Source organism: Podarcis pityusensis (assembly GCF_964106645.2).
Source record: "Podarcis pityusensis genome assembly, chromosome: 6".
NCBI classification, from domain to species: domain Eukaryota; kingdom Metazoa; phylum Chordata; class Lepidosauria; order Squamata; family Lacertidae; genus Podarcis; species Podarcis pityusensis.
In genome coordinates, this window is record NC_138030.1 from 58,734,404 (window position 1) to 58,759,374 (window position 24,971).

At 39.2% G+C, this 24,971-nt stretch overlaps 1 protein-coding gene across 5 annotated transcripts in view; it reads right to left on the reverse strand.

The window, feature by feature from the left end:
* The window catches only part of DAB1 (DAB adaptor protein 1), a 644,236-nt gene that overhangs the window by 19,190 nt on the left and 600,075 nt on the right, over positions 1–24,971 (reverse strand). For all 5 annotated transcript variants that reach the window (XM_081011790.1, XM_081011791.1, XM_081011793.1 and 2 more), the window contains 8 exons: positions 23,997–24,128; positions 22,145–22,264; positions 21,550–21,588; positions 19,917–19,982; positions 18,806–18,865; positions 5,001–5,057; positions 870–932; positions 137–245 (listed from right to left, as the gene is read on the reverse strand). In XM_081011790.1, the coding sequence (XP_080867916.1) occupies positions 137–245; positions 870–932; positions 5,001–5,057; positions 18,806–18,865; positions 19,917–19,982; positions 21,550–21,588; positions 22,145–22,264; positions 23,997–24,128 (646 nt within the window). The remainder of the gene's footprint in view (positions 1–136; positions 246–869; positions 933–5,000; positions 5,058–18,805; positions 18,866–19,916; positions 19,983–21,549; positions 21,589–22,144; positions 22,265–23,996; positions 24,129–24,971) is intronic.

A 24,971-nucleotide genomic window follows, 5' to 3' on the forward strand; every position in this document is an offset into this window, starting at 1 on the left:
AACTAGAACTAAATCTACTAATTCATCAAGGGTCTAGATGTTCTGATGTACAACAGAATAGCTCCCATTAAAAGCCACATATACTCAGACTGGCCTTTAAGTTCTCAAGTTATATAACATGATGTGAAAAACTCACCTGAGGGTACAGCAGCAGTGCTGTAAGGTACAGAACTAAATACATCTGCACCAGCAGGAAGTGACTGGGATGAAGATGGGATAAAGGCATCACCTGGAGTTGCAGGGTTCTGTAAAACATGGGAAGATTAGAACATGCTGATTAAACATACATGGGTGGCATCTCAGTTGTGGCTTCTGCTGCCAAGAACTGGCTCTACATCCTTTTTCCTAATTAAAAAAAGCGACAGAGAGGAAATGATGGGCTGGTTATAAGAGAGAAGATGCAGAAGGGAGAGAGCAGCAGGAAGGTGGGGAAGGGAAAACAGCAGCAACTAGAAAACAGAATGGGGAACTGCATCAAGAAAATCTCTTATGTATTAAATGTATTAAATGTATTAATGTATTAAATAAACCCAAAAGTGTTCTTCCCCAGCTCCTAGGATATATGCAAATTCCTACAGCACCTGTTCTCTCCCACCCCCCATGAAAGGTCTAAGGCTGTGTGATATTAATAGCTTCACAGGGGATCAGTGTAAGCAATTAGTGCAGAAAAAGAAGTAGAAAGGTAATGAGCAATTTTACATAGGGAAAAATTCAAACTGGGTAAAATGATTGCAAACCTTTTTGAAATTCTTTCAGCTTCAGTATGGGGCATTGTTAGTCATGAATATCTAAATGCATTATGCTGCTACAAGAAGCCTGCTGAAAGTGGCATGTGAGAAAGAGGCAGGAAATTTCTCTCCGGTACTTACAGGGGGAGAGGTTACATCAGGAGGAGTGGACATGTCCCCAAACAGCTCTAGTTGGGTAACAGCCTGCAAATAATTGCAAAAAGAAAGAAAAAAGATTTAGGCATGTCTCATCTCTTATCCACTGAGCAACACAGAAGCCAGTTTTGTAATGGAAAGCAAGAGTAACTTCTCAAAACAATTTTTTACTTGCAATTTTTTTGGGCCAGTCTGTGAGGCAAACCTGAACAAATGTCTGTCATTTCAGCAATATCTCATTGGCACTCTAGATATTAAAGGATTTAAAAAATAAATAAATCCACAGATGGTGTGAAGAGGGAAATCTTTACACAGAACCACCTCCTGATCAGAAGACAGGATCAATTTCTCCCCCCTGCCCTTTGTAGAAAATTCCTCCTCATAGAAGAAGAAATTTATCCAAAGGTTGCACTGGCTTCAGTTCTACTACCTTGTCAATGAGTACCCAGACAATGACCTTTACAAACCTCCCACAAAGGATGCCATGTCCATATCATCCTTTCACCAAGTGAGCTGTAATCCATCGAATGGAACAGTTCCCACTGTCCTATAGGTATCTTCTACTGACTCCTTCTGTCACCTAAACCATTGTGTTCTAGATACATTTCTTCCCAAGGCAGGCTGTTTAAAGGCACAAACAAGTGTGTTTTTTTCACTAATAATTTACATCCTTCAGACATTTAACTTGCATCAATCCCAATCTCTGGGATGAACTGTTGGGACAAATGTGGCAGAACCTGTTTCTGAAAACGTATGAGAAATGAGTTGCATTTGGCAAGGGAGGAAACAATATATATTTTTTGCAGAGTGCCAATAAGGAAGATTGTCCCTGAGGAAGGTATTTCTTGTTTCTGAACACATTATGCAATAATAAAATATTTTGGTCATTTTGATACATTTTTCTGATTTATTTCTGCATTCGTTCTCTCCACACACACACACCCCTTTTTTATTTTGGCAGCCTGCCTCCATCATCATAAATGCCTGTCCCACTTCAGGCTGCCATCAGCAAATCATGGATGAGTGTGCTGAATATGCATGAAAAAATCCAGGTTGTGGATGCTAAAATCATGCTGCTGATAATGCCATATTAAATCTGGGCTCCCATTGCAAGATTTGGACTTTATGGGCATTGGATTTGAGCGTGGAGGTGCTTCCCAAATAAGACAGCCATTTACAGACACCCAGCAACTCCAGAGGCAGAATCGGCCAGTCTTCTCAAGCCAATCTTATGATTAACCATTAAATAATGTATGCTGTACTACTCTGTTATTTCATTACTGGGACTCTCATGAACTTCACAGAGCCTTACATTCAAATCAGCATTCAGGCAGAGCTTTAGAGGTGTTCAGTGTGCAAGATAAATATAATACTCAAGAAATTCCAATCTCTAACAGTATGCCTTCCAAGCTTGTAGCTCTCTGTCTACTTATGAACAAATTCTACAAAAAGGATGTTAACTACCTGAGCTTGAAGGAACTCCAATTAAAGGCCCTCAAAACTGAAAGTGAACTGGATGCTTTTTATAGCACAAAGCCCTTTAAAAAAATGGAATTTGACACCTGCGTTGTCTTAATATGAAGGAAAAGGGATTAGCTATTCCACATGTAAACGCAAGAAAGGCAAGGCAGATTTTCAGATGCTTGCTTTGAAAGCATTTGGTCCTGTAAAATTTAATCATTTAATAAGATGTCATTTTAAAGGTTGTGTCCAGTTTATTGCAAAAAAAGGTGTAAACTACCGGTAATCCATTCCTTTAAAAGATACTTCCAGAAGGAAATTTCTTTCCTAATTATCACTGGTAGATATTATTTTTTAGCTTCTGCAAGACAAAGGGGCTCTGATAAAACTGTGCTTCTTGGTAATCTTTAATTTTATGACAGCTTGGGAGCTAGAGAATTATTTTGGGATGGACAGGTACACCCACCCACCCTACAATCAAGTAGGTTATAAGAAAATGATGGAAGAGAAGCATTGATGTTAAACATTCCCATTGTATAATGTACATCGGAAATACTTCACTGATTTTGAATTAAGTTATTCCTGGTCATTACAAGAACATCTACCAATAATTTGGAAAGCAAAACAGATTAGGTGAAACTCAGTTTTCTGTGTTTTTGAGTTGCATACTGTTGTCTCACAGTGTCCTAGCATACTCAACTTTCAACTGGGCTTGTGAATAAGGCACAGCATTTGAGACTGTCACTGTAATTGCAAAGTGAATTATTGGACATTCACAGAATGATGCCAGGAAAGAAAGATATGATAAACTGATGAACAATTTGAGGAGGTGCATTAGCATGCAAATAGTGAAGCTGATCAAAATTAATTTGGCTAATATAAATAAATGATCTCCTTAGAAGCTAATAATTTTCTTTGAAAGAGCATATTTGAATTTGATTTACTAAAACATTTTCCATGATGGCTGCATATTGAAAAAGTGCCTCTACAACTATGGGAATTAGGACAGCTGTTTAGAGGAAGTGTTTTTTAAAATAAATGCTTTTAAGTGATCCTGACCAGGCTAACAGGCCCATTTGCTTTCGGAGGCAGTTGTGTGTGGGATGTTGCACATATGAACTGGTCAACAGATACCCAAAGCAGCAGGTGCAGATCTACAAACTGACCTTATGACTACATCATCCAGCCTTATCTTTGTTCTTTATTTTATTTTTCCTTGCTCCCCCACTCTATTTTGTGTAATATCTTTTCTTATGAACAGTTCTGGAGAACTTTAAGGCTTGAAACACTTTTGTGTCATTTTGGTTGGTTCTACTAAAGATACTGTTGAACTGTGGATATGGGAGTTAAAAATTCAAAACATTCAAGTGTTTTCTCAAGTCTAGGCTAACCATACCCAATTGCGTGGGTTTTTCCTCAGATGACTTCACCTCTGGATGTTCCACCCTCATAGCGCTGCACAAAAATCTGTTTTTTATTTGGCAACAGCTTTTTAAATTTTAGTGAGCAGAAACAAAGCGGTGCAAATAAGGTTGCAATACAGCGAAAGGAGCGAAGGAGGATAACTGATTAGCATACAGCCCCACCCCCACTGTGCAATCATTCATCACAATGCATAATTTTAGTTTTAGCTGATTCAAGCACTATAACTCCTTCTCTCACACACTCTGCAATGGAAACATACTCTGTGAGTAAAGAGCATCACAGATGCAGGGTTTTTCTATATCTGCCAGAATCCTAAGTGTATTTCTGTTGGTAATTAAATATTTAATGATATTTAATTATTAAAGCATTTGTGTCTCACCCTTCAGGTGTACATGCACCACTCAGGGCAGCTAACAACAATGTAACATCATGCTGCCTGTAAAATGGAAACATTTGCATTTGCACTCTGTCACCAGTGCCAAAGAATCTCCATACCTTACATGCTGCTGCTGCTGCTGCTACTACTGCAAACCGCTTGTTAAGCATTTGCTTGTTAAATGTGGATCTTGCTAGATGCAATTTGTATAGGAAAATTAGCTTAGATTTCATATTTTAGAAATTTAAATATCTAATGTACAAAGGAAACTCTGAGAAAGAAAATATGGGACTAGCTAGACTTTATTTTACCTCATTATATATTTGCTGGGATGGAAAGGCAGCCGATGTATGACCCACATATCAATGAGTTGTGCTTTTTTAAGATTTTTGTTGTCATTGCTTTGTGCAGAGAAAGAGAACTCTAAATGGTAAGTGGCAGAAATTCTGGAGAGATCGTTCACCACTATGGAGGTGCTAGAAGGTGACTGTAATTTTACCTCATATCTCTAACTTTTGGCTTGCTTTGTCTTTGGGACTATGTCTGGGGCTTGCCTTGGATGGAAGGCATTACTAGGGAAAGACCCTGTCCATTTTCTGTTTTAGAACTACAGGTCAGACTCAAACAGCTTCTTCTCAGGGTTTATGAAATTTCAGCATGTTCAAATTTCACAAGCTGTTTGAGTAACACTGTGTGAATGACAGATAAAGTGTTAAATATATGGATTATAATCAAACATTTGTGCTTTCTGCCAACATCTTAAGAGCTTGTAGTAACTGGCACTAATCTCTGTTTAGTCATACTCTGCTAACTAGTTTGGTGAGTTCATCTATTTCTACTGAGAATTCTCTTACCTGAGTGACTCTACCAAGATTTTCATCTATGTCCAACAACAGGCTTCCATTCTCCAGCTGTAATGCATGATTGATGAAAATGAAAGTGAATGATTTATGAAAATGACATGTTCTGCTGAGCACAACAATGATGACTTCAACAATTATTGATTTTACTTCTGAACAAGAGCTATTTTATAGTTTCCTGGTCAGATGCTTTTGCTTGCCTCAGTGATTATATACATACTATAAGTTTTCATGGTTATATCGTACAAAGAAACAGAACCCAGCGTGGGGAAGTGAAAATGAAGGGTTGGGAATATCCATTTAAGAAAAACCAGAGTTCTCAGTGGCTTCCCTTGAGTTCTCTGGGTTGTGTAAGTGGACTATAATATGGGACACTGAGGTAATGGGGAAGAGCACAGAAGTTCCCATACATAGGGGTCCCTAGGGTGAGGATGACTTCCATCTCTACTGTGTCCTACATATATTTCCTCATATATGAAAATGGTCAACATTCACTCATAAGAGAAAAATAAATCCTTGCAGCTGAACACATTACAAGGGACAGAAACACCACCCATTGCCTATAGTTATAGGGATGCCATGGGAACCACACCAACCATTGGATTTCACCATTATTTTCTCTGAGCAAAATCACTTCTCTATCAGGGAAGGAAAAATAGTTCCAGAAGTTCCAGAATGAATCAGAATGTCCCTTCAAAATGAACCAGCCAGCCCTGTTGTATTTTCTGAATCTGGAGAAAAGCCCTACAACAAACTTCCACAATCTGGTGCCCTCCCAGTGTTTTGAACAGCAACTTCCACCATCCCTAGTCATTGGCCAAATCCTAGAGAAGAGACTTCCTGGTTTATTTTTAAGATGTTCTGGGGTGTCCCAGGGCTTTCATGAATGTAGATTTTTCTCACAACTTTAGCTTCCCTCGTAGGCTAACAATACTGAAAGGCAGGAAGAGGCTCATATCTTTCAAAGCAATTACTTTGAATTGTGGCTTCACATTTTGCTTAATAACTCATTCTAATGGGGCTAGAGATTTACTTTAAAAAATAATAATGCCAGGGTCCCCTTGTTGGTTGTGAGCCCAGTACAGATAGCCCCTGAACCCCACCTCCCATCTCAATTTGTGCATCATTTGTGCATCTATAAGCTATCAGTTGACCCAATGCACCAATTAGGATTAATTTTCCTTTTGTTCTCCTGCCAGCAGGAGAATATGTAGTCACTACTTATGGACTCGCTTTAAGAAAGGCCTACAAAGGTTAACCAGCACATGATTTCAGAGAAGCATGAAGGCAGAGATGCAGTAATAGATTACTTTGCTACAAGTCATGTATGTTTTCAGAATCTAAAACAAATTATCTTTTTTCTCGGGACAGGATTATCTTGTTTCTCCTCCTCCTGAGCAGCACTCCAGCTGTCCTAAAAATTCTTCACTGCTGTCACGCTGAGTCATGCTGTGCCCTCAGCTGCCTTGCTGAACCAACACTGATTGCTCTTATGAAGCTGTCTGGAGAAACAGCAACAGCGTAATACTGGAGAAACATGTGTGCGGCGTTCAACAGACCATTAGCAACAACCTGATTGTGCTATGGCAGGACCTCCCAGAAAATAGTTGCCTGCCATGTCACTGCATGTCCCAAGTGCCCAATTATCATGGAGCACTTGGGCTGTATCCTCCATCAGTTCTTGTTCTGCATCACTTGCCGCTGAGGAGATGCTTCCTAAGGGTGAGCCATTAGTGTCTATTAGACCGTGGAAAAGTCTTCAGCGGAGACTTCACAGGAGAACACTGCTCTAACTGGGGGCAAATATTTGGCACCGTTTGTCTGTCTTTCCTTAGACGTTTCAATACAAAAGGTTTCTCCAATTAGAGCAAACCCTCCTGCACCCCCCACCTGCTTCTTCCTAGCGAGCTGCAGAAACAACCGGCAGCATAGCAAGACGTTAGATTGCTTGATCTTTCTGTATAATTGCAGCCTTTGTGGATTTCTCTCTGTGTGTTAAAATGTAAAGGCTGCTTCTAATTACTTGAAAATCTGTCTCATCACAGATCAAAACATACACACACATACCCCACAGCTCAGTCAGTGAAGAACACACAAGCAAGTTGCCTGAAGGGGTAGGGGGAATAGCAAAAACCCTCCTCCCAGGAAGGTATTTAAGCCTTTCAACAACTGTTGTATCTCCTCCTGTCGGCATACAGAAAGAGAGGTTGCCAATGTTTCAACCTGATGTTTAAATGAAAAGGCACCTGTTTGGGTTTTGTAAGCCTCTCCATTGCCACGGCATTTGTCACTTGGTGGAAGGGAACAGACAAAATCATATTTGTTTTTTAAAATAAAAATTTGTAGGAGGGTAGTGAAACAACAGGATACAATGTAGAGTCTACCTGAGCTATGTTCATTGAGAAACAGACACACACAGAGAAAGGAGTGGGGGGAGGAAGAGGTGAGGTTGTATCCCATGCTAATCCTACTCATCTAATAGACCAGCTGAAGTTAATGGATACAACTAACTTAAGTTCATTAAGTTCAATGGGTCTAAGTAGGGCTAGCATTAGATAAAATCCTGGGTCTTGGATTCTTCACCTTCATATTTGACAGACAAAGCAAACAGTTTAGGCAATTGGTACATTTCAAGTCCAAATAGCCATTCTCTTTTTTAATTCCTCCTGCTGCTAATCTGGTGCTTGTTTTTCCATGATATTCTATCATGTTTGTGCCTTATTTTACAATCTACCTTTTGAGCATGTCTCAGTCTAACGGAGCTTGTATAGAATTGATTTCTAATGAATTTTGCCCAATATATTTAGGTCTGCAAACCTCTTAGGAATGTATTCTCAGGAATCATTTATTCCTGGCATTAAGTCTCCTTTGTGCACCCACTGTTAATATTAGCAAATGCTCTGTGGGAGGCATCCAAGCCTTAGAATAGTTTATTAAGCAATTAATGAAGTTTTTAATTCTTAAAATCTTTGCAGCAGGAAACGTTTGAGCAAATCATAAAAAATATCACTGTCTTGACCTAATGGATAGAGATGCTGCTTCAAAAATCTAATAAAGTAGTTAATTGCTTTGTCTCTCATCTCCATAATGCATTATTAAAAAGCCTTCTCAAAACTGACACATCTCAAAAATGCAAGCTCTGGAAGCTGAGAACAAGGCTGTCTAGTTTCTATTGTAAATCATTCCTGAGCTGCCAGGGGACTCCCACATTGGGGTGTGTGTGTTTGATTTGAAACTGCCTGAAGAAGTGCTCTGCTGGCTTAGGCCAGTGGTTCATTAAGTCCAGCATTGTCTTCTCACAGCTTCTTACTAGATGCCTAGGAGAAGCCCACAAGCAGGACATGAGACAACAGCATTCCCAGCAACTAATATCCAGAGGTATACTCCCCTCAACAATGGATGTGGAACACAGCCAGTAGCCTTATTTTCCAATAATTTGTCTAATCCTTTTTTAAGCCATTGAATTTTGGTGGCTATGCACTGCATGAAGAAATACTTTCTCTTGTCTGTTCCGAATCTTCCAACATTTAGCTTCATTAGTTGACCCTGGGTTCTAATATTATGACAGAGAAAATTTTCTCCAGCCACTGTCTTCACACAATGCACAATTTTCTACACCTCTATCTTGTTTTCCCCTTACCTTTTCTCTAAACTAAATAGCCCCAAATGTTGTGAGGCTTTTGAAAGTACAAGTACACTGTGACTACTGTACTGGATCTCCCCTATCCATATGCTTAGTGGCACTCTCAACAAATCCTAAAAGGATAGTTAGACTTGCAGAAGCCATGCTGGTTGTTCTTCAGCAAGGCTTCATCGGCTTGCTTGGTAATTCTAGCATTAACAATGCTTTCCACCAGCTTTCCTGAAACAGACGTTAATCTAACCAGATTGTAATTGCCCAGAAAACCCCATCGCCACCTGACCTCTTTGTAAAAATTGGTCTTACATTGGCTACTTTCTCCAGGAAAGATGAGCTTAGGGACAAATTGCACTTTTTTCCTTTTCTTCATTGAAGGTCAGCAATTTCACATTCAAGTGAAATTAGTCTTGGGTGTCCTCTGGACCCAATTTCATTATATATTGTAAATATTACTTTTTAATTTTTGTTTAGAATATTTAAGATTTTTTATGGCTTAACCTTTGCTTGTGTTAATGGCTAAACCCAAACAGTATCACTATGCTTTGTTTCAAGGCCCACAAAGTAGGAACTGAATCCATAGTTTGGAGCTGGTTTATGAATCTTGGCTTGCTTTAACCACAGTTTGTTGTTACTTCTGAACATAGGTTGGTGAGGACTGCTTAGAAAGTTCTCATTAGTGCAGTGATTGTTATGAGTGAAGCGTGTTATCTTCTTCTTAGTTTCCTTTGTATTCCTCACACAGTTTTCAAATTCATCACTTCCAGATGAATGTCTAGGTTAGGTCAGCTAGCCACTGCTAATTATTTTCAAATTGTAGCTTAATGTATTTATAAGCAAGTGTTCGCATTAAAATCTTTCGACGTTGAACACAATTCATTCAAGGAACATTAAGCATTCCACCTCACTTGTTGACTAGCTTCAAAAGAAGAACTTCCTCAGATAATCAAAATGTGTATTGAGCCATTTAAGTTTATTTTACTCAACTTGATTTTTGTAGTCAAGTTAATTCAAAACTCCTCTGTGAGTTTATTTATTTATTTACTCCTTTATTTACCTTTAAATAGGAATCTCATTAAATAGTATGATTTACAACAACACAACAAACACCCAGAAATCTTTGTAATGTCTTTCCTGACTTAATTCCCTAAGGCTGTTTGACTCATCTAGGCATTTATGTGCACCTCATGAAATGCTACCTTATCATAATTTTATATAACTTATTTGTTTTTTTAAATAAAAGTGACTATAGGATTGTTAGGCTACAGTCCTACCATTATAAATTTTAGCAGCACTTAGGCATGGCATAACTTTTGACTTGGTTGTAGCCAATTTATCTGTATTTGGCCCGATAATGTGAGTGAATAAGGTAGCAAGCTTATTTAAATGGGTAAAATACAAATGCAGGCTAAGCTACAAGGTAAGGTGGGGATAATACTCCGAAATCAACGGAAAACATGTTAAAATGCAGGCATTTTAGAGGAAACACTCTGGTTTTTATGAAAGGTATTTGGAAATAAGCAAGAACAAACTTCCAGGCTGCAAGCCTATAGTCCCTTGGGGGATGCCCAAGGAATATAGGATTTGTCAGATCTTCCTTTCCAATGGTGGAAACACCCTCTGTATTGTGGAAAGGCATCTGCAGCCAGTGCCCTTCCAATGTTGGAGGTGTGTCATGAGATGCTTCAGAATCCTCACAATTCTGTCACATCTTTAAAACAGGAAATATAGTAGCATAGCATAGGAAAAACACATCTCTTCCTTCTTCTGCCTTGCTGGAATAAGCCCAGCATGCGCGCGCGCACACACACACACACACACACACACACACACACACCCCTTTGCCTACCCTTTATACCACCTTTAGTCAAGAGGTGGCCTGCTTAAGCATGATACTTGATTCTTGACCCCTAGTTCTATGAATCTCATTACACAGAACTTTATGCAAATATGAAAAAACTCAAATCCAAAACAAAAGAGTAATGCTTCCTGTAAATGTTCACAGTTATATGGTATTGTTAATTATCTGTTTAGAGAGTTCAAGAATGGAAGCTTGTTTTTTCCTCCTCCTAGAAACAGCTCCTTGGTTAATGAGAAAGGGTAAGGTAAAGGTAAAGGTAAAGGTACCCCTGCCCGTACGGGCCAGTCGTGTCCAACTCTAGGGTTGTGCGCCCATCTCACTTAAGAGGCCGGGGGCCAGTGCTGTCCGAAGACACTTCCGGGTCACATGGCCAGCGTGACGAAGCTGCTCTGGCGAGCCAGCACCAGCGCAGCACACGGAAACGGCGTTTACCTTCCCGCTATAAAGCGGTACCTATTTATCTACTTGCACTTAGGGGTGCTTTTGAACTGCTAGGTGGGCAGGAGCTGGGACCGAAAGACGGGAGCTCACCCCGCCGTGGGGATTCGAACCGCTGACCATGCGATCGGCAAGTCCTAGGTGCTGAGGTTTTACCCACAGTGCCACCCGCGTCCCTTAATGAGAAAGGGTAGTCATACTGCAAATACATAGATATAAATATGCAAGCATAGACACGCCTCTTACAAGGTTTAGCCACATGATTCATGTCCATGAGAGCAGACACAGCATGTTTGCCAGTATAATTTATATTCATCATGGACTAGTAGACCCCAGGATTTATGTTATGGAGAATGAATATGTCCTCTCACTTTACAGGTTGCACCCACAGTAAAACTTGCCCTTCTTTGGTAATGCTGCTGGGAATGATCCATTTTTGTTTTGCAAGACCTTAGAAGTTGATGAGAGAGGGAGCAGGGAACCCTTTGCCCATTTACCTAAGGTGGGATTTGATGAGAGAGGGGGCCAGTGAATGTGGGTTGGGTCACTGGTGCCTGAGGTAAGGAGAAAATATTGAGGAATAAGACAATTGTGCTGCTTTCAGACACTTTACTGAGGTGAAATAATTAATTATCACCATCATTATCACCATCATTATCTTTCTCTTTTGTTTACCTTCTGCTAGATGCCCTGGAGCAGAGTCATTTCTATAGGTTAATAGAGATTCCTCCTGAGTTTCCACTATGAGGTACGGTAAATAACTGCAGCTTCCTCAGGTACAGACTGGAAGGAGTCTAGACATTTTACTAATAAAAGTAATATTTTTGCTCAACTTTGATATGACCTGACTAGCATAACTGCAGTCTTTTGCTATGCCACTACAAAAATCAACAGATCTAGGTCATTTGAGCTCCTTCCAGTGCCATATTTTTTTCCTGAGCAATGCTAGCATGGGAACAAGTCATGCCATGGCCTCCTCCATGTGGCCAACATCTTTTGTGGCATCAAAGCTAACATCAAAAGAGGTGCTTCCAATCTATCCAATAATGTAAGGGGGGGGGGACTTCAACTATTTTGTTTGAAAGCATTAAAATTTAAAAACGATTCCCGAAGCATTTCCTCCGGGTTTCTATAGACTGTTCATTACAGGAATCAACTTGATTACAGTACTTATTTTCCCATTATAGTGGCATGATCCAAAATCCCACATGCAGAACCTTTCCATCCTCATCAATGAAAGAAACAAAAAACAAAACAACCAAGTCTCTGTGCATATGGTGATTGTCATGGTGCATGTAGATCGTTTCTGTAGTCAAGGAAAATTTTCCATGCACAAACTGAGATCTCCATGTACATTGCATTTGCTCCATCACATCCCAAATCTGTATATGTTGTGTAGTCTGGGGTAAAATTGTTGTGTAATCTATTAACACATTTTCAATGGGTAAGTTAAACATTTTTTTGTTGTGGACTTCCTCAAATATTTGAGAAGATATAAGTAAGATAAAAGGGGACTGTAACCATTCAATGGTTACATTCAAGTGGATGACCATTCAAATGGATCATCTTGTCAAACCTAACCAAAGAGTGCAATTACATTAGAACACACTATCTGTCAGTGAGTCTTATGCAGAGAACCATGTGTCCTTTGGGACAGCAAATAATATGTAGGTTGGGTTCTCACCAACAACTGCTCCCATCCACCCACATTACACAGACAGGCTTCTCTGATCTACAGCTTTCATTGGTGGCAGAAACAATAGGTGCCATTTAATAGGAAGTTCTCCAGCAAAATCACCACTGAATAGGAATGATTCAAGACCAGAACAACACACTTACATACAAGTAAATTTGCATGGGAGAACCTCATGATAGGATGTGGCAATCATATACGTGGCAGATCCCAGTTCTAGGACATACCTATATAACTACTATATTCATATCTGGTGATCTAAAAATTTAATTTTAAAGGCAGCTAGAATTTGTATCTGGCAAATTAGCTCAAGTTCAGAAGAAGCTAACAGCTTGCAGATTTTTTTTTTTTCCAATTTTCAGAAAGAAAGAAAGAAAATATTCTAAAGAGCTGGAGTTAAAACAAGCAGAATACCACTTTGAGATTCAGAAATGCCATATTCAAATTGAGAGGATGTATTACATTTTTATGAAACACTGGCATAACATTTTCCTCACATTTAGGATTTTGCCAGACCTTGTTATCTTATGCTTTTTCAGGATAAAATAAAGGGGAATACTCTATTTAATTCTTTAGACTTAACTTAATAAGAATGCATTTTATCTTGCATTAAAATGACAAATGTTTCCCTAAACAGGCAGGAAAACTCTTTTTCAAAACCTGTAATAGTTTGCAACTCACAAGAACAAGAGAGGCTATTTAAGAAAGTACCATTGTTCTCTACTGAAGAGCTGAAGGTATAAAATTTCTGAGTGAACATGCTTGGTGGGATGGGAAATCATGTGAATTATAGCTAAACACATTGATTTAAAAAAAAAAGGAAAAAAGGAAGAAAGAAAAGGCTCTCGGTAATGTTTTTTTTTCTAGAACCCCCTCAACAAAAGGAGACAAAAACTATTCCATCAGTGTCGGGCCAATATGTGAAGGTAGTAATAGGCTCTCCCCACTCTCTGTGATATCAGCAATGTTTCAGGCCATGTGCAGACAGTGGGAGCAATGTTTGCTTCTCTGTAATGCGGCATCTGTTAGTTTTAAAGGAGTTTATGCACACAGCAGTACACGGTTTTCCAAGTGGGAAATGAATACTTGCTCTGCTACAGATGCTCTGCATCACATCCCTACACCTCTATTTGCAAGATGCTTTTGAGCTAGCTATTTGAGATGGCTAGAAAGAACCCTTCATCACTTTTCTGGTGGTATGGGAACTGGTGGAAACAAATTAGCATAAAAAACAAACTGTACATTTTCAAGGAGAATTTTGATAAAGTTACAACTTTTATTATGTTTTTTGAATATTAATAGAGGAAAGATGCTTGCTTTCAGAGACAGGTGCAGATGCTCTATGAATTAGAGGCAGGAGCAGTAATTTGAGAATAAAATGAATTAATTTAAAGAGAATAATGAAACAGTAACAGACATAATATTCTTAATTTAAAATGTCAGAAAAAGTCTTACTGACAAAGTGTCTTTTTTCAATTATGTTTTTTCCCCTGGTCTGGGGGCCTCTTCTTTTTGACTTCTTGCTAGTGGTAGTGTTGCACTACTCAGCAATTGCAACATAGCTGGGATTTTGCAGTACCTTTGTTTTCTCCCTTGGTGTAAAAGCAGGCTTCCCTGGATTGTTATATGATGTTTGGACATGTGCCCTCTTCACACACCCCAAATTGGTGAGGATTAGAGGACAGGAATTCACTCATAACCAGGAGAGGAATTATTGGTGGATCATTCCAATAGGAAACATTACACTAATCAGTAATATAATTGCTCCAGGAGATGTGACTATGCATCTTGATAATTTATGTCAACATTTTTCATTTTTTAGTTTGCAGTATTGTGGCATTTGTAGCCTTGATATTCCTGCACTTTGCAAAAGTATCAAGTGAGGGAGAAGGATTTATTGTTGAAACACACCGACAGCATATTGATGTCCCAAGCAGAAAGTTAAAGAGAATTTGCACATCACAATAAACACAGGACAGCAGTGATGAGTTCTCCTGTTCTGAAACATGCATTCAGATTTACCCTATGCACCAATGTATTCATGCTATATTTGTCCCTACCCCAATCTACACTATTTGTTCTTATTGGTAAGATAGAAATGTGAAGACAAAGGTAATTTTTGCTTTGAAGGAGCAAAACTTGAAAATCAAAACTTATTGTGACCTAGAAATTAAGTGAAGGAACATATTATGTAAGAAATATTAATGTTTCCAGTGCAATTTCTATAGCTGAGAAGTATTTCATTCATGGGACGCGGGTGGCGCTGTGGGTAAAACCTCAGCGCCTAGGGCTTGCTGATCGCATGGTCGGTGGTTCGAATCCCCGCGGTGGGGTGCGCTCCCATCGTTCGGTCCCAGCACCTGCCAACCTAGCAGTTCGAAAGTACCTCTGGGTGCAAGTAGATAAATAGGGACCGCTTACCAGCGGGAAGGTAAACGGCGTTCCGTGTGCTGCGCTGGCTCGCCAGATGCAGCTTGTCACGCTGGCCACGTGACCCGGAAGTGTCTGCGGACAGCGCTGGCTCCCGGCCTATAGAGATGAGCGCACAACCCTAGAGTCCGGCAAGACTGGCCCGAATGGGCAGGGGGTACCTTTACCTTTTATTTCATTCATAAAGACAACTTCATCTCACAACTGCCATCTAGCAAATACTATATATGCTCAAGGAAAAAATAAATGCAACATTAACGTGATTATAAATGTCTAGATGGAATTGTGGAAATAGGTCTCCTGCCTTGCTTAAGCAAGCTGCACACATTGCTGGAGGGCAGTGCCTGCAGATGCTCCCCCGAATGCCATCTGGATACTACTTTTGAATCCAAGGTACAAGAAAAACATACCAAGGTACATTTAATAATACGACAGGGCAGGAAGGCTCGTCAAATGCACACAACATACAGTGATATGTGCATTGCTAGATACAACATTCCATGAAAACATATAGAGCATGACACAAAGTTGATAACATAGGTTACAAAGAAGACAGCAGCAGCTGCATGTTGACTGCTTACAAACGCTTCTGCTACAATGGTGCAATTTCTGCACTGAGACAAACACTTTTCACCTTTGCTACTCAAGCTTTGCCATTAATGATCACCAGAATTCCCCTGACAAATTGTACTAATATCAAGACAAATAAATAAACTATGATTCTAGCCCTACAAGTGCATCTGTAACATGGGGTTCATTCTGTGTCTCTTGCTGGATGAAATGTCTACACACACCCCACACCCTAAACACCACCTTTATTTTAAATAAACTAATAAAAAAAAATCCTTTACAAGTAGATCACTTTCTTTTTTTGCTTGGCAAAACCAAATTCTCCTGGTCTGTTAAAACCCTCTTTAGTTTTGCACTTACAAACTACTGGCATTTTCAGTCAGTTTCTTATTTGAAAACATGGATTTAAGAGTTGAACATCCAGTGAATACAGAAATCTAGACCTGGATAAGTTTTCAGAACTATGGTTTAAACTTAAATTTCACTGGTTAAATCTACTTAAACATTTTGTAGGCCATGATCCAGCAGAAGCTTCCATTCATTAATTTCAACGGGGCTTGTGCAAGTAAGCTTCTGTTGGATTTTGACCCAAATGCTAAGAGAGTAGTTAAGGGTTAGTCTTACTTACTAAAAGCAGGTATGAGATTAAATTTAATGATCTGCTTTGAATTATACATATAGGGGAAATCTCAAAATAGTGTAAGTAGTGCCTGCTCATGCAACAGGGTGTCTGCTTTTCCTTCTTCATCCTGCAGTCCTATGCATGCCCCCCATCCTCCAAAAGAACTGTCCTGGAAACTCTGGATGGGGACCCACTGTTGCCCAGACGAATTTCCAATGCACAAGTGAGAAGACATCACTGGATCTAAGCGCATCTTTGTGTGTAAGCAATTCTGAATAGTCTTTTGCAACCAAGCAAACAAATGCAACATTAAAATTTGGGATGCTTAGAAGTTAAACATGATCAGATTGTTGTTATTGGTCCCAATTTAAGCTCAAAATTTGTGAAGCTCATGTGTTAACCATGACCAGATTATCATTAGTGTGCTGAGCACTACTATTTCTTGCTGAGCTTCTAATAGGAGATACAAAGAGATTCACTATATTTCATTGCCAACCTTGACATTCACAAACCTTCATCTGATTATTGTGAGTCATCGGATACTAAGGAGAATTCATGGAATTACTGACTTGCTAGCCATAGCGAGTTTTCATCCAGGATCTTTAGTATCCAAATTGGCTTTCATATTTGCATTAGTAAAAATATTTTTGTGACTTGTAGCTCTGAGTAACCACTTGTACATCTACATACATCCATGCACATATATTTGTATATTTCAACAAATGTGAATAACTACTATTACTTCTATTACTGCTATATAAGAATGCGACAGAAACACAGCTTAAGTGGAATAAATCTTTCCAAAAACCTACACCCATTCAAATCATAACTGATGTGGGTTGAGTCCTAATATCCTGATTTGCAAACAGATGACACCTACTCTGCCCAGGGATACATGACTAATCAATGGCAGGCAATGGGGGATTGTGGAAATGCGGTAGGGATACATCTTTATATAGCACTGTGATGAGTTGTTTGAAAGCCTTCATAAAATTGTAAACAGATAGTTTGGACATGTTGATGGGAAGATTAGGTTTTATTGTGACTTGAGTGACAGGCTTAGTGAAGGGTATTTACGGTTTGCCTCCTGTTGCTAAAAACACCATGACAAGCAGAACCTGACATGTGTGCATAATGGGAAGGCTTTTTTTGGGGGGGGGGAATTATAAGAAAAAGAGCTCATTAAGAAGCTTGTATTTCAGCAAGCTTCATTTTCCCATGCTGAGAAAACTGCAGCATTGGGGAGCCACACAAGGCACGGAAGATCTGCAATTTGGCAAAGGCTGCTTTACTTTGACTATGCTCACACACATTCCCAAAAGACTAAGTGGGAAGCTCTGTCCAAAAGTGGCAGGGAGGACTGGTCAACATCAATATCAAAATAGGAAGGAAGGAAAGAAGGAAGGAAAGAAGGAAAGGCATAATGTGGTCCAGCATTCATACTCAGCAGAGACACCAAATTAATTTTGCAGAATACAAATGTGTGTAGCTGTTATACACAATTTATTTTCACTCTCCAATTTCTACCCAGCAGATTAATTATGATGTCCATATGCAGTAGGAGAACAGGAAAATAGCCTTGCCAAGGCTGCTTTCCCCAAAATGAAAATGAACTGTCTTACATCAGCCGCAATGTTATAAAGTACAGTGAATTAGAAAGAGGAGAGAATAAGGAAACACTTCTCTGTTGTTAAAGTCATTTAGCCAAAGTCATTTAGACATTCATGTGAGCAAGGTTTACTATTAATAAAGTAAGTGTCCATGGATATCTAAATCAGATAGAGGCAACACTGGGTAATACAGGCACAGAAATTGAATTTTAGAGCGCTGTCTAATAGAGAAAGCAATAAATTGGAGGGGGGGGTGAAGGCAACTGTCTTAAAGACAAAGCGGGCTGTGTATAAAAGAGAGAACATTAAAACCAATGAGTGGTTGAATAAGATATTGGTTTTAATGTGTGCTTTATTTATTTTTAATTTGTTGAATTGCTGGATACCTGCCTACTCTTTTTTTGTGCCTCTTGTACACAGGTGAGAGGAGAGCAAAATCCTGTTCTTTGCACACTAATGGAGAATTACTGATCTGTTTTGCTTCTCAGCAATGCTGTAGCTAAGTCCTTGTTCCCAGGATATGGAGCCAGCCTTGGAGTAGACCTGACAGGGGGGCATTCTCCCTCTGGGGTACTTTTAGGCTTGGCTCTTGGCTTTGTTTTCCCTAGAGTGTGATGCATTAGAAAATCTGCTATGGTAACTCTGCCACACGAGGACCTGCATTAATTACTCTGCTCGCCAACCTCCCTGTGATTCCCCGCACAGCAACCCATAGAGCTTTTTCTTCCCACCCCATGAAACCGCAAAAGCTCACTTTCCCTTGGGCCTCTTGGGTTTTTATTCATGGAAACCCAGCACTTTGATACAGCACTACAAAACCTGCAATGGAGGCTGCACAATGACAGCCTTACATTTTTATGTATATAGGAAGACAAACCTGTGAGTGTTGAAGAACTATTAAAAACTTGTTACTCCTGCTTTGAATGGCATATACTTACACTTACAGGTTGACTTTTTGGCACATCATAAACACCTTCCTTCTTTTGGCTAGTAGGAACCTGTAGTAATAAATAAAAATGTAGTTAGGATTAAGGTAAACATACAAATATTGAGAGGTGTAGTTGGTAGCTTGAAGAGTGCTATGCATGATCCTGCACTTGTGCAAAACTGATACTTTCTTATTGTAGTGAAACAGACAGATCACCATAGCCAGAGACAGTCCTCAGAACCCAGGTACGCCATAATCCCCATTTCTGAGATCATGGTCATATGGGTTTCCCCAACAGGCCCAGCTCTCTGGAAAGATGCCCATTTATCCAACTGGCACTCCTGCCAAACAGCCAATTGAAGTAAACAAAACCATCAATATATATATTCCTCAGAAATGAGCTAAAACTTCTACAAGCAGTTAATTTTAATTTACAGTATATATCTAGGCTTTGAGCATCTACTGGTTAAAGTATCAGTTTCAGATCCACATTTGTAACAGTTGATCAATTTCACCTTTTAAAACAGTAATTTAGTGCTTCCCAATTCTCATGCTAGTGGTCTTGTACATTTTGGAAGGTAATGAGTGATCTAGACACAACATCTCACCAAGCAACACCCTGCACCATATCAGAAGCAGCAAGGGGTAGTTTATAGCTGTGAGTCACAATACAAGTCAAAGCTTGGTTTTCAGCCAATTACTGTGCTTCTTTGAGAGGGCTGACAATGAGCTACTTTATACCACTCAAATATAGATTTGTTAATGGGGAGAATACTTAGTTTAGAGCTGAAAAGTATGTAGTCTATATACGATAAGTTAACACCAATGTGTCCAACACAAATTAAACTAAAATTTTTTTCTATGTTATACACAATATTCAGGGTAAAGCTTTCAAGGCAATATAAATAATATATATCAACATAAAAAAGGCTGAGGGGGATAAAAAAGAAACAAGTTATTAGAGAAATCACACCATACAAATTATATCTGTACTTGCATGAGTATGAAATGGTACACATGTCATTGGGATAAATGAAAATGCTTAAAAGGAACTTTGGTCTATGGAATGTGCTTGACTGACTGCTGGAGGCAATGAGAACACAGATGGAGCAATTCTATACCTGATAAATGTTTTCTTCTGTTTCAGGCTCACGGATTGGCTCATGTCCAGCCTCAAACACAATGTACTATTACATCAGCAGCAAAGGAGGAAAGGTCAAAGATGAATCAGAAAAGAAAAAAGGCAATTTGGAACTTCAGAAGAAATAACCATAGACAAGCAGTAAGGAAGCAGGTTCAAAGTACAGGCTGGCTTAGGAGCAATTGACTTTTGCTGAAAGGCATATCATGCAACCTTCTTTTATGGAAGAGAAATAAAGGAGAAATGGAACTTTGCTAATTGTCATTTGACAAGTTTCCTGCTGTTTTCCCAACGGAGATACAACCAAAGGCTCAATTCTGTTCCCATAGCAGCTACTGGGAATTTTTACTGTGGACTTCTGTGGGATCATAAAGAAGGCCCTGGGCTGCTGAGGGCACTTTTAATCTGTTTGAGGGAAGGAGGGAAAATTAGCAAGTGCAATGAGTTAAATTTCAGCTTCGAGTTTTCAATAGGGGGCTAATTTTTACACTATATTTGAGTACGTAACATTATTATTAATTATTATTGAATTTATATGCCGCCCTATACCTGGAGGTCTCTGGGTGGTTCCATAGTCAACAAGATCAGTTATGAACAAGTGTTTATTTTTGATGGTGAAATTTATTAAAGGAAATGCAATTTGCATGAAACAAAAATTTGACTATCATTGTCGCCTTCTTAAATTAGTGGCAGGGAAATCTGGCTCAGAGCACTGGTGTCAGTGTGGCTATGCCCCGCAACCCACGGCCACCTGCCCCACACAGGTGTCGTAAGGTCACAACAGAACAATGGGAAGTTTAAAGTGAGCATCTGGGTTTTTCTTTTTGCAAGTGGGGCTCCTTGTCATGGCTTATCAGCTAAGCAGCACTGAAAAGAAGCCCCAGTAGAATCGGCTGCAGCTGAGGAGTCTTGCTTGTACCTTTTTGAAGCGGTTTGCATTCAAACCGCTTCATAAAATGCAGCTAGCCTCTTTGCAAGGGCACTCCCAGCACCAGTGGCTCTGCTTCAAATGGCTTCCTAAAATGAAACTCTGTTTTATGAGGCAGCCTGAAAAGCAGCGCCAAAGGCATAGCCTTTTCCTATGGCCTTCTTGGCTCATTGATTTTTTCCCTTTATTCTCCCCATGTGTATCCCATTTATTCTGATGGAAGAGAATGAAATGCACAACTTTCAGGCTAGCATAGTTTCTCTCCCATTCCTGGGGTGTTTTTTGAGGATTGGAGGGCTTGATCCACTGCTGCTTGCAGCATGCCACCCCCAGTGCCCCATCTCTACTGTCAGTGGGACAACTGCTACAGACCCTTCCATAGCTTCACTGAAGACGCATATAAGTTTGATTGCCTTCTCCAAGAAGGCAGATCTTAAAAATCCCATGGCCTCAGAATGTCCTCCTGGGTACTAAAAGATTGCAGCATTACTATAATACATTCAGAATTTAGTATTAAGAATACTACCTATAAATCAGTGTTTTGAAGATATTTTATAATTTTTATAGCTGACTTATTAGACACCTAAATTATATTTCTTTTTTTAGCACTGTCACTCAGCTTAAAAGCTTAATCACATCCTTAACTATTTCTGAAACTCTGTTTTTATAAAGCTTCAGAAATTACCTGGTAAACAGGATCTTCTACATCTTCCTCCAAAATTGTCTATTGCAAAGAAAGTAGAAGAGACAAAAAGGAAAGAAAGTGAACAGCAGGTGTACAAGAGCCAAATATTGAGGAAAGATATTGCACATTGTTCAGTAAAGGAGGGCTAGATGTCTACTCAACCTTGCATTGCATATATGAAGGCGCACATTAAGAAGGAATACTCTGAAATTCTTCCAGTTTTAAATATCACAAATTAAATATTCATGCAACCATTTCGTATGTCTACTGTGCTCAGCTTTGTTATTCTCAATCACTGCCAAATTGTATTATGGCACTACTGATAACAGCAATATTCACAGACAGCAGTGGAACCTGTAAATCTTCTATCCACTGAAACTAGTAACCAGTTACCAGTGCTCAGCAGCATAAGACCCACCCATTTAATGGTACAGGTAAGAGCATAAGTTTGCTTGATTCAAACGTCCTGATTTCTGTGGCAAAGGATCAGTTTTATTCTTTGTTCCTAGGATGTCTTAGCACAACAGTCCCAAATTCTCAGTAGTTGCTTTGTCACTTCATCAGTGTACACTTCTATTAAAAAATAATTAGATACCTGATACACTGCTTGTTCACACTGTTTATCTTTTTGTGCCTTTTTTTCCAGCTCTTCCCTTTGTTTCAATTCATAAATGAGTTGAAAGAGGTCTCGTAAATCCAGAATTACAGGCTCCGCCTACATAAAACAAATTAAGAGTATTTCAATAATATGGGAAAGAAGACTAGCAAACAAAATGTGACCTTTCCTAATGAAACAGATGGTCTTAAAAACAATTTTATTTAGTAACGGTATAATGGATTCATTTAGATGCATCAATGGATTCTTATACTCTTACTTGTGAGTAAACCATTTAAATTATTACATTGAAATTAGTGTTAGTACCGAAGTATGAAATCATCTGATCCATATAATGAATTTGTATAGTTTGTAATGTTTGGCTGTAATGCAAACTTGGCAACATTTCTGCTGGAAGTTTTTCTCTGGCTTCAAACATTAAGAGGTTCTGCTCTTGCTTTGTTAATGATCATTAGGCCATGTCAAGACAAGACCAGCTGATTTGTAAGCACCTGGGCAGAAGTCCTTTAACGTTAGCCCTTTATTCTCAGTGTCATTGTCATTGATCAATGTGAAATTATGTGACCTACAAAGCCAGCTGCTTTGTTGATGCATGCACATGTTATCTAATTTTAATTTCCTCACTGCTAATGAAACTATCATTGTTTCCTGGAATTACATGACCGGTCAACCCAACTGAAGTGAGGTCAATTCTCTTGATGGCTTCTTGAGAATGCTTTATGTGATTGTTGCTCCCTATCTATATCCAAATCCCTCTCTTGTTCCTATGTGCATGTATTTGGGTGCACAGAGTGAGTGAACTTCAAAGCAACTCTCTGTCATGGCTAGTGCTGTGGGAAAACTGCTGGAGGATTGAACCAAGGTGCAGTTGCTAAGTGACAGGGGAACAATATCATAATGTGCATGTAGCAACATTATGAGATGAAAGAGAGTTCTCAGGTGAGCTTTTTCCAAATGCTTGCCAACAAATCTCATACCAGCCAAACCAATTCCAAAATGAACCACAGGTTCATCTCAGGTTCCATCTCAGGGTAGAAATTGTATATTTAAGTCCATTTGTTCCTACTTAATGGCAGACACCAATTAAAGTTTTGTGGAAATGAGTTAAATCCTGGGTTAAATCTACAAGTCAAAAGTTACTGAAGATAGGCTTCCACAGCCATATTGGAACTTTCATAACAATGTCTAGCCTGTGCCTGAAGTCAATGTGACTAAATCTACACTACTCTAGCTTAACTTGGTTATTCAAATTGAGTTCTTAGGATGGCAGCCTTAGGCATTTTAAAACACTCCAAAACACACCCTTTCTCATTGAATTAAATACCTTGTTTATATTGGTCTAGCTGCAAACTTTAACTAGGCAAAGGTTCATTTCTATATAAGCTAATTATATTTGCAGATTAATGGTAATTATAATTATGAGCATAAAAGGCATTGCTTATATTTATTAGTGGTTTCTAATACAATGAAATGAGAGTAGACTATGCTAAATAGCTATTTGTTTTCCATCGTTTTCTATCTAAATGAGTCTAGGACCCTAAGTAAACTTATTTGTATTCAGCTAGTGTTTCCAGTTTAATTAGAAAGGAAAATAATTACTAATTAGAAGGAATACATCAAGAAAAAAATTGAGAAGGGTGAATTGTATTTCTTTCTTTCCAGGACTGGTATTGCTAAACTGCCATCTCAGAACATTTATGCATGCACTTCTGACAGCATTATATACTGCATAAACAATGCTTACAGGCTGCCCTTTCAAAGCAGCACTGTTCTAGACAGAGCTATCAAACTGAGTTAAACTGCAGAAAATGACAATAATCTTGATACTTACTGCCTGGGCTGTTTTTATTGCCACAAATCTATGATTCCCTTCCTTTCCGCACACATATCCGAAGGCCCGATGGTCTGTGATATCCTTTGCGATGTATGAAATTTCATGAACTGCATGATGGTGCTGTAGTAGCTGTTCATAAACAAAAAGCAAAGAAGCACAGGGCATATTTTACCAAAGTTCACATTTTTTACTGAGGCATGTAATTTACCTCTGTGAGGATACACCTGAATGACAATGATGTTTCAATAAAAAGCAAGGTATAGATTCTTCAAAGCTATTTTTATTGATTTGATATTACACTTACAACCATTTTCATGTTTTGTATGCATTTCATCCAGTGCTTAGTGTTCAGTCAGATTACCCCCAAAGGCGCACTCTTTCAGTGTCTCCCAAGACAGACAGATGCCAACAACAACAACAAACCTTCCCTGTCTGTCACCACAGGTTCCTTCACTGCTACCTCACAGTTCAGGACTTTCAATGTAGAGTGCTCACTGATGGTTACTCATCCCCTCAGGGTTCTGTCCTGGGCACATCAACAGTATAGTGTCCCAGTCAAGGGAAGTAATAGTACCACTCTATTCTGCCTTGGTCAGACCACACCTGGAGTACTGCATCCAGTTCTGGGCACCACAATCGTGATATTGACAAGCTGGAACATGTGCAGAGGAAGGTGACCAAGATAATCAAGGGTTTGGAAACTAACACTTAAGTTCAATGACTGAAGGAGCTGGGTATGTTAAGCCTGGTAAAGAAGAGACTGAGAGGAGATATGATAGCAATCTTTAAATATCTAAAGGGCTGTCAGGTGGAAGATGGAGCAAACTTGTTTTCTCCTACTTTAGAAGCTAGGACCTGAACCAATAGATTCAACTTACCATAAAGGAAATTGAGACTAACCATCAGAAAGAACTTTCTGACAGTAAGAGCTGTGTGACAGTGGGAAAGACTTCCATGGGAGGTGGTGGACTC